The following is a 17,105-nucleotide window of genomic DNA, read 5'->3' on the forward strand; positions in this document are numbered from 1 at the left end:
ACTTTGTAGATTCCAGTACAGATTGGACCATTATGCATCATCAACCCAGCAGGTGTAAAAATGGCGACCTACATGGGTGAAAAATCTAACAAAAGATGTAAATGTTTTTGAAGTAATTATGAGTTTTGGTGTACCACAAACACCAATGTTTTAGTTAATAGAAAAAGTACAACGTATTTAGGCCAACATGTTAAACTAATCTTGGATCCCTTTGATGACTCAAGGCAACTAGGCTAGCTAAAGTTAATTACCCTTTAATTTATCACTGCCTATTGAGAAATTACACAAATCAGTAAGCAATATGAACAACATCCATAATTTTTACAACTGGATGGATGAGGAAGGGTCATTTATTTCACAGATATGAAGTGGCTCGATATTTTACTGAATAAATGATCACATTCAACATGCGGTTCATTAAAATGTGCTGAGTCTTCACTGGAGGATGGATACGTACCGTTCTCTGTCTTTCTGCGGCGACGGTCCCTCCTGCGGCTGACCAAGCAGGCAGAACCGAGCAACAAGACCAGCGCCAGAAACATGAAGCCGATCCCGGCTAGCACACCGGCTAGCAACGGCTCCGGGACAAACGTAGACGTAGCCGCGAAGCTCTCCGTCACTGAGAACAAACAAATAAGTGACTGTAAGTTTAGCCACAAGTAGGAAAATAAATGACTAAATTCCAAGTGACAGCATTTAAGTCACAAAATTCAGTACTACTACAACTACTACAACTTTTACTACTGCTACTATTACTATTATTATTATTATGTAGATTTTCTTGTCTTGGGAGTTATTTTGTGATAATTTTGTCTATGTAATGTAATTTTTTCGCCCAGTATATTGTACAGGCACATGAATATTATAACATGGTTTTAATTACAAATTTTTGATAATTATTGAGCGATATATTTCATTAAATTGTGATAAGCGGTAGGGCTAAATTAGTGTTAATTTCTTTTTGCTCCTTTTCAAACAGAAAAGTAGTTTTAAGCTAATTATTTTGTTCTTGGTTATGTATTCATATGTTTTCTCTCCTTGTTTTTAAAAACAGTTTTAAATAAATAAATCAATAAACTCAAATTAGGAAGTTTTAAACCATTTGTTCAAACTAAATGTTGATTAGTCAACTTGATCTTTTGCCAATTTATTTTGAAACATTTCTTTGTATCGTTTTGTGAGCCCAGTTTTCAGAAAGAGTCCATTTAATTTTTGTGTCTCCCTCTTAAGAATTATTCTCACTGTTGTCTTTCTACAATCCTGAAAGCTTAACTGCATATCAACTCATTATTTCATTTCTTTCTTTACAATTTAAATGTCTCAACAGATCAGTCATTGTCATATCATAATGGTTTTGGTACTAATGTATAGATTTTCTTAAATTTAATTGTTAGTCTGGTTTCCTGATGGAGCCTGATCATCATAATCAAACCTTGAACTTGTTTGTTTTGCAGCCAGATGACTGAAGCTCAGCACAGCTGTTTAAACAAAAGCAGATTTGAGTTGAGGCTGCAGCGACGAGGCCTGATTGACTCTTACGTCTGATTTAACATTCACGTCACACACAAATAAAAGTCGAACAAGAAGAAAAAAAAAATTAGTGTAGCTATTTCTGTGGGCCGGGCTCGAAATGGGCATCGTTCCCAGGGGTCTCGCTCTGATTCCTCTCGCTGAGGAGCGACGGCGTCACTTTGAAGAGGAGAGGCTGCTCTCTCTCTCAAACTCCTACCTGTGGTGGAGACGTTGACTGATGGACCGGGCTCGCTCAGCAGCTCCCCCCGACGAGAAAGCATCCGCAGCTCGTACACACGGTCCTGAAACCACACACACACACACACACACACACACGCACACACACACACACACACACAGGGAGGATGAAGCCACACTTTGTCAACACACGGCGCTGTCTGCAATGCTAATGAAGTTCATTTGAATTCATGTAGACCCGTACAGGAGAGGGAAGGGGGAGATGAGACAGGCACAGGGAGGGAATAAAAAAATAAAAGATGGAAGTGATGACTGTCATGTCGTCTACTAACTGAAACCACTGCAGCACAGACGGAACCAGAGGGCAGAGCGACCGGCTCTTTACCTTCTGCAGACCCCTGACCAGGAAGTGGCTGCTGCTGGCGTTGATGTTCTCCTCCAGATTAAACCAGTCTTCTGCTGTGGCGGCGGCGGCAGAGCGGGACTGGAGGACGAAGCCTGTGATGGGCGGCTGCTGGGCGTCAGGGAGGGCCCACTGCAGGACGACACCTGCTGAGCTCTGATTAGCTGACAGCGAGGCGGGGGGCTTCGGTCTGACGCTCCTCTCTGGAGAATCTAATTCGGGGAGAATCAGAGACTTTCAGTCAATCAGAGGGAAAAAAATTAAATCAAAGCAGAACCCCGAGTGTTCGGGACGAAGGAGGAAGAGAAGCCAACATTAGCTCCACTGAGGAGAAAATAATTAAAGAGGCAGTATTACATAAAATCCACTTTACATCATGTTAAATATTATTTCCTGGAGTGTTGTTTTGATCTCCATGGCAATCATTCAGCTGAAAACACCTGGGTGGAGCTTGAGTAACTTCATGGCAGCTAGTTTTTACTTTTACTTGAGTACAACTACCAGTATTTGCATAAAAAAGTGTTTTTTTTTTGTTTGTTTTTTTGCTGAAAGTCAGACTCTCTTTGGCGTTTCTTCCAGTAGTAACATCCAGCTGTTGGTCATGTGATGCGAAAAAAGTGTTTCAACTGCAGTTTTGTGAAATATATCCATTTCTAAACCACCTCATCCTAAAGATTTCTTCAGAACTGGCAAATTTATTTTCCTACTTTCAATTTTATGGCTTTTAAGCTACTGAGAGAAGCAGGTTGTGTGTAAATAGTTGGTTTTGGCTCTGCAGAGACAAAAAAAAAATAGAGCAAACCAGAAAAACTGGACTGACCCAAAGTGCGTGCAATTACGATCTCGCTGAAAGGCCCTGTGCCAAACTTATTCTGAGACAAGATGCTGAACTGGTAGTCGGTGGCGGGAGAAAGGCCCGAAACCTGCAGGCTGGTGCCGGATGAGGAGGGAACGGGTACGGAGAACCATTCCTGCCTCCCGTCGCCACCGCTCGCTGAAATCCTCTTCACCCTGCAGAGCCGGAGAGACCGAGAGAGGAGGAGGAGGAGTGAGAACAAAACAGCAGCAGGGGTTTCTGGGAGTCTGGCTGTATGAAACATGACAGGAAAGTAGGTTTCATTAATCATTCATGCTCATCATCTGCTCGGGATTTCACGGCAGAGACAAGCTCTGATGGATCGCCGATATTGCACAGAGCGCACGCAACTCCAATTAGGTGTGATTTTTATCTTTCTACCAGAGATGAAGCTTTTATCTGACCTTCAGGGCTTTAAGAGGAAAAAATAATCATTAACCTATTCAGAACGACAGGAAAATATTCCAGTCAGTCTGAAAATAAAAGACGAGAGCTTTGATGCAAGTGAAGTGGTTCGATTCTTTATGAAAACTTAATGGAAAAGGTGATTTTTTACTATCAGTTATCTGACCCTTCACCTTTTTAAGATGTGTGAAAAGTGAAACCGTCTGTCAGGGAACAATACGATCCTTTTAAAGACAAAGTTTAACTGGAAGGAAATACAAAAACAAGCGGCCATGAACTCTGTCCATGTCAGGTGGCATAAACAAAACATAAAAGCAGAAACTGGATCAGATTCAATGTGAAAATGAGTCTGAGCTCAACAAAACACATCTGCTGATTGTTTTCTGTTAAATAAGAGCAAATATGTGTTAAAACATTCAGAAACAGTGTCTCCAGTCAGAGGCTTCTTCAGACTGGCTGTAATACGGACTGCTACAGGAGAATCTACTGCAACTCTTGAGAAATTTGTGAGGCAACTTAATTTATCTTAATAATATTACATTTTAAGGATTTAAAAATGTGAATACATTCTGGCACAACCGGCCCTTTAAGACCATCCATAATCTGGATTGGCACAAAAGAAAAATTAGTTTTATTCCTGTTCTGGTTGAGTGAAGTTTGTCTGGATCCATTTCTACTTCCATTCTGTCACATAAAACCCCAAATAAACTCCCTGAAGGTCGCGGCTGGATGATAAAAACTCTGACTCACAAAAGAAACAAGCTTATTACGTCGGCTTTTATCAGCCGCTCTCTATCGTCGCTCTCGGGGCCGAAGCATCGTAAAGCTACACTCCACTCCGCCAGGAGGTGATGGCAGATAAATGAATTCCTCATCCCGGAGATCAATAGAGCAATACCGGGCTGTCGATGGTCGCCATGGTTACGGCCCGAGAGGAGAGCGGGCGGCTTTACACCCACCAGACTGAAAACGTCTGCGCTGATCCCCCATCGAAGCCGGCCTCCCAGGACAGGTTGGCCCGGCTCGGCCCAGGAGAGACGGCCAGCGCGGCGGCAGCGTGGGGACTGGTTCCTGCAGCGAGAGCAGAGGAGAGGAGTTGGTGGAAACCGGCCAGCGCTCCAGATACCCGACGGAGCAGAAGGTCAGAGGTGCAGCTACTGAAGTTCTGCATTTATACATCGGAGGCGGAGCGGAGCGGAGGCGCCGGCTGGTACAGGTGGACCGAGGAGATTTTAGGACAGAAAACTGCTCATGTAATCATGATACACCATCTCAAAAAAGAAGATAGTTGCTAAAAAAAAAGATGAACGTTTAGAGCGCTGGATGCAAATATCCTCATAGAAAGTTTAGTGGAAAGAAAAAAATGTGGTGGTAGAAGATCAAGTGATTATGATATACGATGTCAAAAATTACTTTAAAAAAGACAAAAAAAGAAGACTGCTGCAATGCCACTCCCCCTGGTGGCCGGTCAGAGAGCTGGATGCAAATATACTCATAGAAAGTTTAGTGGAAAGAAAAAAGGTTGTAGTAGATCAAGTGAGCATGATATGCCATGTCAAAAAAATACTTAAAAAAAACCAAAGAAGAAGACTACAGCACTGTCCCTCCCTTTGGTGGCCGGTCAGAGCATTGCATGCAAATATACTCATGGAAAGTTTAGTGGAAGGAAAAAATATGGTAACATGTGATCATGACACACCATCTCAAAAAAATAAAAAAATAGAAAAAAATAAAAATTTATTTTTTTAGCATTTATTTTTAGGGAGGAGACTGCTGCTAAAATAGATAACTGTTCAGATTGTTGGATGCAAATATACTCATGGAAAGTTTAGTTGAAGGAAAAAATATGGTAGCATATCATGTGATCATGACACGCCATCTCAAAATAAATACTAAAAAATAGTATTTTTTTTAGTATTTTCTTTTTTGGCGGGGAGACTGCTGCTAAAAAAGATAAACGTTCAGAGTGCTGGATGCAAATATACTCATGGAAAGTTTAGTGGAAGGAAAAAAGGTGCACAGCAGTCATGTGAGAATTGTTTAGCAAATATATTAGTTTATTTAAGAGGGGGTAAATGAAGAGTTGTTACATGGGTCTCTTAGCCATTTTTTCCCCTGCTTCACTTTTGCCTTCCACCAAACTTTCCATCAGAATACTTGCATACTGCGTTTTGAACATCCAGCTTCATTACCAGAGATAATGTGTGCTGATTTCTGTCATGCTAGCATGTTTGCTGTTTATTTTACTGATCACCTGCTGGACATGTCGGACTCACCCAGGACAAAGACTCGTGTGCGGGTCTCTATGGATGCAGCGCGGTTGGAGACGCTGCACTCCCACTCCCCCTGGTGGTCCTTCAGAAGAGGCTGCAGCAGCAAGGAGCCGTTGGGTTCGATGGAGTAAGAAACAGAACGAACCGGGTCCACCTAAAAAAAAAACAGTACACTAATTTACACAGAACAGACATCTTAAAATACTTTCAGTTTTCACAAAATTAAGAGTCTTTTACTTTCACTTGATGATTTTCTGCAACTTTATGATGATTTATTACCTAAAATCCCAGAAAAACACAAATGTTGGTGGTAGTGATCTGACAAAACGTGTTAAAGGAATGAATGAGATACCAGAGATGATCTCTCAGTTATAGCAAGCAGAATAAAACGAGATAAAACTGATAAAACAATTTTAGAATATTTTCATACGTTCCCTGCAGTCGAGATGTTCAGGACAACCCAACTTTAGATAATTACGTGTGAACTATATGGGTCAACTTAGTCCAGAGTAAATCAGAGTTAAAGTAACTTTTTCCAGACTGGTTTCTTTCTAAATCCCTGCAGAGGAAAAACAGTCATGCCTCCCCTCGTCATCCCTTTGGATGGCGTTTCTCTGCTCTCTTCTTGGAGGTAGTCCGGCCTTTATCCCGATAATGTGGCTTCTATCCAGGTGAAATGGACGGTGTGGATAATAGATCACAGGGGATTGTGTGAAATCCGTTGGGCTTTGACTGGATCGCCTAAGGCGAGTGTGTGAAATGACTGAGCTGCGTCTTGCTGTAGGGAACATTTCATCTCCAACACTCCAAACCTCCTCGTCTTTTCCTCGGCCGCAGAGAAACTCTGGGAGGATTTAGAAACCAGTTTATTAAACCTTCAACGAAGCTTTGGAGAGACAAGGAGACAACGATTCAGACAAATGATATTTAAACACACAACGCCGAAATGTTACTGATCTAAGAGCTACATTGGATGTAACGACTGAATGGATGAGTGTGAAGCGGTCAGCTATTCTAAGTCTTCTGGTTCTTCTGGACTGCCTCCAGTAAACTCCGGCCCGTTCCCTCCAGGTCCAGGTCGCTCTCTGCTTCGGGTCGAAGTGTCAGAACGTGACGTTGGGATGAAGCGGGAGTTGGGCCTACAGATTAGGATTGGACTGCAGTAATTCAGGCGCTGCTCTGGTCTGTTGTGGTGAAGAGCGACCAGAGTCCAAAAGCAAAGCTCCTGATGTACCGATCCGGTTCTGACCGTCACATGCGACCATGAAGTTTGGATCCTGGTAATCTCTGGTACTGCCAGAGATACTGCTGTCATTAGTATTCTTAATAACCTTTTCTGTGGATAATCAGCAACAGCCTATCAATATGGCCGCCAGGGAAGAGTTGGTCTCACAATGCCAGCCCAAGCATTTCCCGCCCAATTCAAGGCTTTAATTGTCCGTTCTTAGGCTTTCGGTAACATTTCTTAGACGTTTCTTTGTTTCATAGAGAGACAAGCAGCACTGGTTAAAGAAAAAATGTAAGTTTTCATTTAGAGTATTTCTATTTGTCAGGTTTACCTTGCTCCAGGTGGCTGCTGCGGCTGCGTTTCCTTGACAGGGGATGAGCAGCGTCCTGCCAGCGTCCCGCCTGTATTCCTCGGCTGGAGTGATGCTGAAAGACGGGGGGTCCTGCCAAGCGCCAAAGCAGAAAGCTGAATCAAGGACATCGCAGCAAAGCAAAACAAGGGATTTCCAGACTGGATTACCGCCGCCTTGGACTAGATTATCTTAATAACAAGAGGATTAGCCACACAATTAACTCCCCTGCTAAGCGACATCGTTGTAGTCGGGCCAAGTTGACTTCTATTAATGTGGGAGGGCCTCAAAAGGTCGGCGGGAAAAGGTCAAGGAAATGTTTCTTTCTTAATACACAGTGAGAAATGTCATCATGCTGGATTTAAATAGAGATTTAATGTTGAATAAGTCTAAAAACACATAAATTCAAACCAAACATTTTTATTCAAACACAAAGGCGGTAAACAGTAGCAAATATACACATTTTTATACTAATAAAACTCATTATGTCCATATTTCCTCTAGTTACCATAGCAACTAATTAGTATAAACTACCACAACATGGCCGCCCAACTGAAAACACAGAACTGATCGGAGGAAGCAGCAGAGAGACCCAAAGTTACTCTGGAGGAGCTGCAATGAAACTTTTCATGCGTTAGAATGGCCTAGTCAAAGGCCAGCCAGTATTTTAGGTAGGAAAATGTTTTCTTTACTTCACAATTTTACACAAGTTTGTGTTGGTCAGTCGATTTCAGTCCCAATAAAATATATTACAGTTTGAGGTTATGATGTAACAACATGTCATCGTAACCTCAGAGTTTATGGCAGCAATATTTGAATATTTCATCACAGAGAAAGAGAAGTAAATCAATAAATGTGAACAGTTTGATGAAGGTGCGGCCAAATGATGAGCAAATACAAAACAAGACAGATTAATGACATCTCCATTAGCGTTTTTCACAAATTGATCAGCGTAAAAGGTAACTTTTCAGCAAGAAATATGAGCTTTTTTAAGTCAATAATGGGTTAATTCTGATAAAAAGAACTGGTAGATTAATTCACTTATGATATGGGGTAAAACATTTTGTTATAAATAAAGTAATCTGCAACTGGAATTAATATTAAGGAATGACTGACTTAAAACAAGCTTTCATTTTCTGCAGAAAAGTAACTTGTATATTAGTTTGGTTTCATTTCAAATGTACCAAGATATTTGGATAACACTTTATTTGAAGGGGTGTGACATTACACTGTCATAAATATGATGTAGCACCTGTTATAAACATGAAGGAGTCTTTATAAATGTTGTCATTAAGTGTAATTTAGTAAATAATTACACTTTTAATGAAAAGCTGCACTAAAAATTCCATTAAAAGTGTCAAGTTTGGATTATTTGGTAAATAATGACACTTTTAACGCAGAGTTCTATGAAAACGTACATTAAAAGTGTCATTATTTACTGACTGACACTTCATGACAACAAGTGTTATAACATGTTTATGACAGTCTTCTGCACACCTCTTCAAATAAAGTGTCACCCATATTTGCGGTAGAAACTGGACCAAAGGATACTTGGTAAAATTTGTTATTTTTGCAGGATTTATTAAATTAATTGCTGGTGAAATGAGCTTTGGCTCTCGTTAAGCGTGACCTTTCAGAAGGTGACCCAAGTGTTCGTACCGACCTGCAGAACCACCCTGATGGGTCCAGACGGCCCCATGGTGCCGTAGCTGTTGTATGGCGTACAGCTGTAGCTGCCCGCTGCGTCCTCATTGACCGTCGCCATCGCCAAAGAGCCGTCGGCTTTCAGAGTCCATCCTGGATACTGGAGGAAAGGCGCACAACTTAACTTTGTTTTTCTTTAGTCCTGTCTCCACATTTCAGGCGTAACATCTAGAGCATCTAAATTATCTAGAGCATTTTCGTTTTGGGCCAAAAAAAGATCACGAATACTCTTAAAGGGCCGGAATGCATTGATAAAAACTGTTAAAATATTAATGAATTCTTAAAATTAAATATTATTGAACATCTTTTCAGTCCCACCAGGATTTCATGATTCTTTTTGTGATTTTCTGCAATAAAAGTCAAAGTATTAGTGGTTAATTTGGAAATATTTGCGCTTATTTCTGACGGTAAATGCAACTTTCTATTACTCGCTATGTAGACTATTATAATCCGATATCAATTAAAGATGAGGCAGCTATTTAGTAAGAAATCTTTTGAAAATTTTGAGAAGAATCTGCAATAAACTCCCACTTCTTAGTGTGGGAATTTGTTGATTTTCAGTGAATTTCTATGATAATTATCTAGAAACTGGAGAAATTTATATAATTTGGCAGTAAACAGATAAAACTGCATTGATTTGATTGATAACATGATCATGATATTTAAGCACATTTAGTGTTTAGTCTAGAATCTAGAGGACCACATAAAACGCTGTGGTGGACCAGATTTGGCCCACGGACCTTCAGTTTGACACATGTGACATAGAGAAACTGGTTGCCTATATGCGTCGTTGCAAAAAAAGCCAAACTGAAATAATGGTAATCTGTTCAATCTTCTTCAATCATTTAGATTATGTGTGTGTTTGTGTCTAATTTAATATTCAAATTTATCCATTGTCATCAAAATTAACTGATAGAAATGCTTAATGCATCCATCTTTGTCCAGTTGGCCAATATAATGTACAAGTTTCCCTTTTTCAGCTGAATTACTTCATAAATGTGTTTTTACTTACATTATAATTCATGCACATTCACCTGAATGTATGGGAAAAGCAAAAATGTGAGAAACTACGAAGGTGTTTGACCTTCTGAGAGGAGATTTCTGTCACTAATCTATAGTATGTTTTCTTTTTCTCCCATGTTATGCATTTTTATCCATCTGGCATTGACGAAAAGAAACATTATCTCCAATAAAAATCACATAAAACATAAATACATATATTCTTTCTGGCTATTTCAATCAAACGAAGCACAGATGTTCTTTTCAGGTTTCATGATCAGTTTTTGAGGAACAGAATTAAAAGCACTCAAAGTAATTTTTTCCATTATGCCTTTAGTGAAAAGCTTTCGCTGTGTTCAAAAAGTTCTCCACTCGGCTTAATGAAGCCAAAAGTGCCATTATTCTCCGCGGATTGAAGCCGTAAGTATCGCTGCTGCGGCTGGTGAAAACCACGGCAGGAAGGAATAATTGGCAGAATAACAGCCCGACTCCAGGCCTCTGCTCCAATCTCCTGCGGTGCGTCTCATCCGCTGACGCATCCATCACACCCAGTGTCAAAAACACAGATGGGAGGAAAACCTGGAGGCTTTACAAGAGAAAACAAAGTTTAACTTTTACCTTAAGAGAAAGAAACCAATAAGAGGAAAAGCGGTTTTCCAATCAGGAGAAGTAAAAGGTAAGTGAAGGGAAATCCTAATCTGTAATGGGTCCTCCACTCATTCCTCCCATGAAGGGGGAAAAAGATCGAAGGGAAAGTCAGGGACGACAGGGAGGTGAGGAATTCCTGAGGGATTGCTTCCAGAGCTTTTAAGACTGGACACATTACCCATATCCATTAAAATGCATATGATTGAATGGCCTTCCACTGCAAAGCCGGCAGGAAATTTCCATCATGAGCAGAGGGAATGTCAGAGAGGGTGTCCTTCCCTTACATATATATTTATACACAGCTGAGCCCAGAACTGTTCATATCTCTGGCAGATTTATGTTTAAAGTTCTATTTTTATATAATATAAACAATTTGGAGCGGCCCAGACAGATTCACGAATTAAATCTGAATTGGCAAAGGGAATAAAAGATTAGAGGAGTGGCAAATCAAGACATCCTCTGCAAAAAAATCAGATCACAACTTTGTTTTTCTGTGATCAGAAGATAAACTCCTTGTTCAGAGAGAACCTGTACAAAAAAGAACAGCTGCAGAAACTCTGCAGGCTTTTTTTAAGGTTACTGATCGGATTGCTCTTTGCCAGCCACATGGAGAGGACATAAATGTCATGAGTGAGTATGTAGCCAAATATATAAACTTCTGTGTAGACAGCATCATAACCCATAAAATCAGGAAAATTATGAACGAGGCTGTCATAGAACCAAACAAATTGAAAAAGCTGTTCCCCTCCTCACCTGTGGTGGCGCTACACCAATAACTACTGAAGGAAATGACATGAAAAGACGTCAAAAGAAGAAAACATGGCTGATGTGAATGAACGCTAAATAAATTATTTTTATTGATAATCCTTTTACATAGTTTTATTATCTTTTGAGAATTGCTCATCTTTCTATCAGAAAAACTTCTTGCCTGAGTAAAAATCACAGCCAGAGTAAAACCTCTCAGAATACAGTTTACATAGTTTTATTTCTGCAGTTTTGAGTTTATGAGAATAACAGACAGGATGCATCGTGATGTGTTTTTACATTCTTTGAGCCTACTTCATGAAGTCAGACAGGTTCTAAGTAAGTAAGAGTGAAGTTTCATAACAGATAAAATCATCATTAAAAGTGGATTTTTATCACTTTTAATAAAAAAGTGAATTTTGTTTTGATGATCTGAGACATTTAAGTGCAACAGAAAAAGCAAAAACAGGCAAAAAAAATTATCTGACAAAACAGTTTTTACAGCCTTGTAGGGGATCTGATTGCTGCTACTTTCCTCCCAACTCCCATTGAAAAAGCAAGGCTGTTTACTCTTTCTCCTCACACACACACACACACACACACACACGCACACACACACACGCACGCACGCACACACACACACACACGCACGCACACACACACACGCACGCACACACACACACACACACACGCACGCACGCCTTCCCAGCCTGAAGCAGACACGTCAATAACTTCATTTCTGCAAATCCTTCAAAACATCCACTGGAGCGTAAAATCCAGCTCTGCTGAGGGAAAATGAATAGATTCAGCTACTTTACCTGGAACCACCATCACTTAAACTGCTGTTGACAACATAACGATGCACAGAAATTTGCTTATTTCTGAAAGTGAGCGCCGCTCACTAATGGTGAGATTACTGTTCATTACCAGAGACAGATCCAGAGGCTGTCCATCTTTCATCCAATCCACACGGAGCAGCGGAGGCTGAGCTGCCGCCGGGCATCGGATCCCGCCGCCCATACCTGTGGGAAGGTACGTCTCCTCGGGCATTTGGAGCGCCTTGGCTGGGTCTGAGTGGAGTTAAAACACAAAGTTATTAAACTCTTAAGCTACGTCATGCCTCAGTATCCTGAAAATGTTTCAACAGTTCTACCAAAGAAAACGAGAAATTAGATTTGTTTTACACAAAATGTCAAGGATTTAATTATCTCCAAATCAAAGATTTCCTCTGGGGAAAAAATCAGATCACAACTTTGTTTTTCCATGCTCAGAAGACAAACTCCTTGTTCAGAGAGAACCTGTACAAAAAGAACTGCTGAAGAAGCCCTACATTTGAGGCAACAGATCGGGTTGCTCTTTGCCAGCCACATGGAGACGCCATCAACCAGGGACATAAAGGACTTCACATAAAATCAAAAACATTATGAAACACACAGCCATCACTATCTGTCATAACTTTTTGAAGAATCTGGAGTTGAAACAAAATTCCCTTTGGGGTCAATAATGCAATTTTAAAAGCAGCCTGCTGTTTTTGTGCAGAGAGAATCTGCAGACTAAAACTTGTTCGTTCTGACATCCAGCTGAGCTGAGGATGATGTATTTTCTCTGAGTGAACTAAGAGGAAAACGCTGAATCGGCAAGGAAACGGTGTGATTAATTATGCTACAATATGAGCATTTCTTTGCTAACAGGTAATTATGGAGAAACAGCGACTCTTCAAACAAACAAACTGAAAACTTGGCATTTTTTCTTGAATACACCAGCAACCTTTTGAACAAGCACATTTTAGTCACTTTTTAAATCATAAAGGAAATAATGGAGTATTTATTTTACAAGAGAAAGTATTTTTCCCTTAGTACTTTAACTTGACTTAACTTTTGCCAGAGCAACTTCTAATTGCAGATGATTATATGAATGAGTATCAGTGCTTTTACTCCAGTATTAGAGCTGAACAGTTTCTATTTTTACAATCTTTTTTCTGAAATGGAAAATGTTTCTTCCATCATCTGAAGGATGCAACAACGTGGGCAACCACCATCAAATTTGGCAACATTTTAGAAGAAAGTTATAGTTTTTGGTTGTTGAGACTTTTTTCTCTCAAAATTGAAAACATTCAACCCAAATAGTTAGAAAACTGTACTAATTTCTTAAGACTTACAATAAATCATTTTTTTCTGCGTTGTTTGATGAAAATGTCTGTTTAAATCATTTTAAAATGGAAAAAAAAACACCTAAAAGTTTGGACGGTTTGCTCTAAAGCCTCAGCCAACTGTGCACAACAAATAAACGTTTAGCTTTAGCCATTTCTCTAAAACAACAGGTAAAAGTTTAATAAGTTGAGTTTTGGGGTTTTCCTGTAAGATGTAAAAAAAACGGCAGTTCAACCTGAGCCCTTCTCTAAAGGTTTCCGTCTATTAAATAAAAACTGAAAAGTCGATGTTCTGCTATCAGAAGCTAAAGAGCGTATGGATCCAGAGAGCGGCCGCTCTCACTCAGGTCGGCATCAATAATCAATCTGGAGCCTGTAAACCAGAGCAGTGAAGTTTAAAGCCGTTATTTAAGGACTCGCTTCCTTTGAGCCGTTTATGGGTTGGTTACTTTAATCTGTTGCTCTGACTCAGGGTCTCCTGCTGCGTGAATTAAAAATAAATAAATCCTGTTAGATCAGAGGTGATGATGAGGAAGGTAGGTCCTGAAAATGGTGCTGCACATTATTCCCCCCAACAATAAATATTTAGCTAAATTAGTGACGTCAGAGTATTAGAGCCAGGAAGGGAGATACTGAATCTACATCCGAGTAGAAATTACCATCTTTGTTTCCTTCCTTTCTGTCCATTTTTCCTTCACTTCCTGATTTTATTACCATCATTTCTTCCTTTCTTCTTTCCATCCTTTCCTATCCAAATTTTAGCTTCTTTCCTTTTATTTCGTCTCCTTTATTTTATTATTATCTGACCTATCCCTTCTTCCTACCTTCCTCCCCCCATCTTTTTAAGGTTCCTTCCTTTCCTCCCAATTTTTAGCTTTCCTTTCCTTTTATACTTCTATCCTTCTTCCCTCCTTTCTTTCATCCCCATTTTCATCCCTCCTTTCTTTCCTCCTTGTGGTTGCAGCTCAGTGGAAACCGAAACGTTTTTCCTTCTTTCCCTCCTTTGTTGCAGAGTTCAGTAAAAATAATTCCCGTCTTTAATCGCCTGCAGCAGCAGAACCTTCACTTCGTTAGGAAATCATTTAAAACGCTACGTACGCATCACAGTTAAGATGGCGGAGGCGGTGGGCGGGGTCAGCAGCCCGTTGGTCGGTACGCAGGTGAAGTTCCCGGAGTCTTCTGGCCGTAAACGGACGATCTGCAGCGTTCCATCAACCAGGATCCTCACGCGCGACTTCAGAGACCTGCACAGGAAACATCCAGATAGTATATCTGAACAACGAGGGGAACGAAAACCAAAACAGTGGAGGTTTGTTTATATCTGAAGTGGACAGAAAACACTTTAAAAAAACATTTTTTTATGTTACTTCATCAGCAGGACTTTATAAGACCTTTTAATGCCACCCCCAATTAAATTTAAGACACAAAATATATATGTATTTATAGGGAATGGTTGGGGCTTACAATAAAGCACAGGAATTTTAGATACATTAAGCTATATTCATTTAAGACTTTTTAGGCATTTTTAATGCCGTCTATTAATTTTTAAGACTTTTTAAGGCCTTAATTTTTTTGTTGCCATTTTTAATGCCTTCTATTAATTTTTAAGACTTTTTTAAGGCCTTAATTTCTTTGCACATGAAATTAAGACTTTAAAAATATTTAAGGCCTTAGTTTTAGATGAATTAGACTTTTTTAATGCCTTAATTTTCTAATTTTCATTTGTGAATTTAAGGCTTTTTAAGGATAATCTGCGTCAGACAGTAGCAAATGTTCTCAAACCAACATCAGAAGCTGATGGAGAGAGGAGAAGGTGTGACCAGAGATTCCCAGTTCCCCCAGCTCCTCCAGTCCCAGCTGTGCTGTGGTTTCATTTTCCCAGCAGCAGGACGGTGTGGGTCACGTGGATCCGTCCTGCCTGGCTGTAAACGGCAGCCATTTATGGCCCGACCCGGTTCTGGCCGCGCCAGCAGACAGCGGCGTTGGGAAACGGCCTTTGGGTTTATGACGCCGGAGCAGAACAGAGTTTACAACGGAAGGTTTTCCTGTTGTGTTGAGGCTCACTTTGGGTCAGAACGACGCTTTGATTCAAGGATGTTTGAAAAATGACCATTTTCATTTTTCTATCAGTCCATCAGTCCTTCCTTTCTTCCTTCCTTCATTTCATTCTTCCTCTGCTTATTTCTCTGCTTCCTCCCATTTCTTTTTTGCTTTCTTATCTCCCTTCATTTTATTCCCTTGTTCCTTTCTTCCTCCCATCTTCCGTCATTAATTTCTTTTCTTCCTTTTCCTCCCTTCTTAATTCTCCTCCTTTTTCTTACATCAATTCTTCCTTCCCCTCTTTTCTTCCTACATTCACTCCTTCCATCTTTTTTTCTCTCTTTGGTTTTCTGCTTTTTTGTCCCGTTGCTCTTTTTCTTCCTCTCTTTTCTTGTCCTTCACTCCCTCCTCCTTCCATTTGTTCTGTTTCTTTTCCTTTACTGTTTTTTGCCATTTTTTTCCGTATTTCCTTCCTTCCTTTCCTGTTTAGGCTCATAAAAGTCGACGGTTTTCACTCCAAACTTATCAAAATAAGACGTAAAAACTTGAAGGTAAATGTTCAAAAACTGGATTTCCAGCCTCACACCTCCACTGGTTTCCATAGGAGCCAATTTTCCAGAATTAGTAAGAGATAATTAAATTATCTCCATGTTTTGAACTCCAGCATTGCCAGCTATTTCCTGCACATCAACTCCAAATGCCCCTCTGAATTTCTGCCCTCATTAAAATCGTGTAGAGAATTAACCTGAGCTCGACTGTAATGAGTCGCGATGCGTTCAATGGGGAAACGCTAACGAGGGGAGCCCTAATGGAAATTACCCCAACCCTCTTCACCCCCATCTGCTCGTCTGACCTGCGCCGTATCCAGCAGCAGCTGGATGGCGAACGCTGGTAATCACAACCATTTACACTCGGATCCTCCGTCTCCCAGTTAAACATCAATAAACTCGATCTTTGCTGCACATTTTCGCTTTTTTACGATGAAATTAAACACCAGAAACTGAGGTGAGCACATTTGAATCTCCTTAAACCGGTGAATGAAAAACAGTTTAAAGTGTCATTAATCTTTTTATTTTTTCCAAAACTAGCCACACAAAGACCATCTTTAATTCCTGCACTGCAAAAACACAAAATATTACTAACCAATTCTGGACTTGTTCTAGTGTAAATATCTCAGTACACTTAAAATAAGACAAAACTAACTTTTCAAGTTCCTTTTCAGCAAGAAATAGGAGTTTGTTTTAAGTCAATAATTCCTGAATATCGATTGAAAAGTTCTAGCTTCGTTGGTAGAATCTCCCATCGTTACCTAGCAACCCCAGCCAAGCCCAGCCCGTTACCTAGCAACCCCAGCCAAGCCCAGCCCGTTACCTAGCAACCCCAGCCAAGCCCAGCCCGTTACCTAGCAACCCAGTACTAGTTCCATTGGCAGATTATTTCACTTATAACAGGACAATTTCCCCATTTTATAAGTGAAATAATCTGCCGATGGAAGATTTTCATTACTGACTTGAAACAAGCTCATGTCTTGCTGAAAAGTTACTTATAAGTTTCTTTCATCTTATCTCAAGTGTAATAGGATATTTGCACTCGAAAC

General features: G+C 40.2%; 1 protein-coding gene across 1 annotated transcript in view; it reads right to left on the bottom strand.

Annotated features, from left to right (window-relative positions):
* igsf9a (immunoglobulin superfamily, member 9a) overlaps positions 1–17,105 on the bottom strand; it is a 56,714-nt gene that overhangs the window by 7,884 nt on the left and 31,725 nt on the right. Inside the window, exons 8-17 of the mRNA XM_015009837.2 lie at positions 14,567–14,712; positions 12,247–12,389; positions 8,888–9,028; positions 7,207–7,317; positions 5,651–5,801; positions 4,334–4,445; positions 2,934–3,124; positions 2,096–2,325; positions 1,730–1,814; positions 458–619 (exon numbers count right to left, since the gene is read on the bottom strand). Coding sequence (XP_014865323.2) covers positions 458–619; positions 1,730–1,814; positions 2,096–2,325; positions 2,934–3,124; positions 4,334–4,445; positions 5,651–5,801; positions 7,207–7,317; positions 8,888–9,028; positions 12,247–12,389; positions 14,567–14,712 — 1,472 coding nt within the window. The remainder of the gene's footprint in view (positions 1–457; positions 620–1,729; positions 1,815–2,095; positions 2,326–2,933; positions 3,125–4,333; positions 4,446–5,650; positions 5,802–7,206; positions 7,318–8,887; positions 9,029–12,246; positions 12,390–14,566; positions 14,713–17,105) is intronic.

This window comes from Poecilia mexicana, unplaced genomic scaffold (genome assembly GCF_051168715.1).
Source record: "Poecilia mexicana isolate PSO_F unplaced genomic scaffold, ASM5116871v1 scaffold_12, whole genome shotgun sequence".
Lineage (NCBI taxonomy): Eukaryota > Metazoa > Chordata > Actinopteri > Cyprinodontiformes > Poeciliidae > Poecilia > Poecilia mexicana.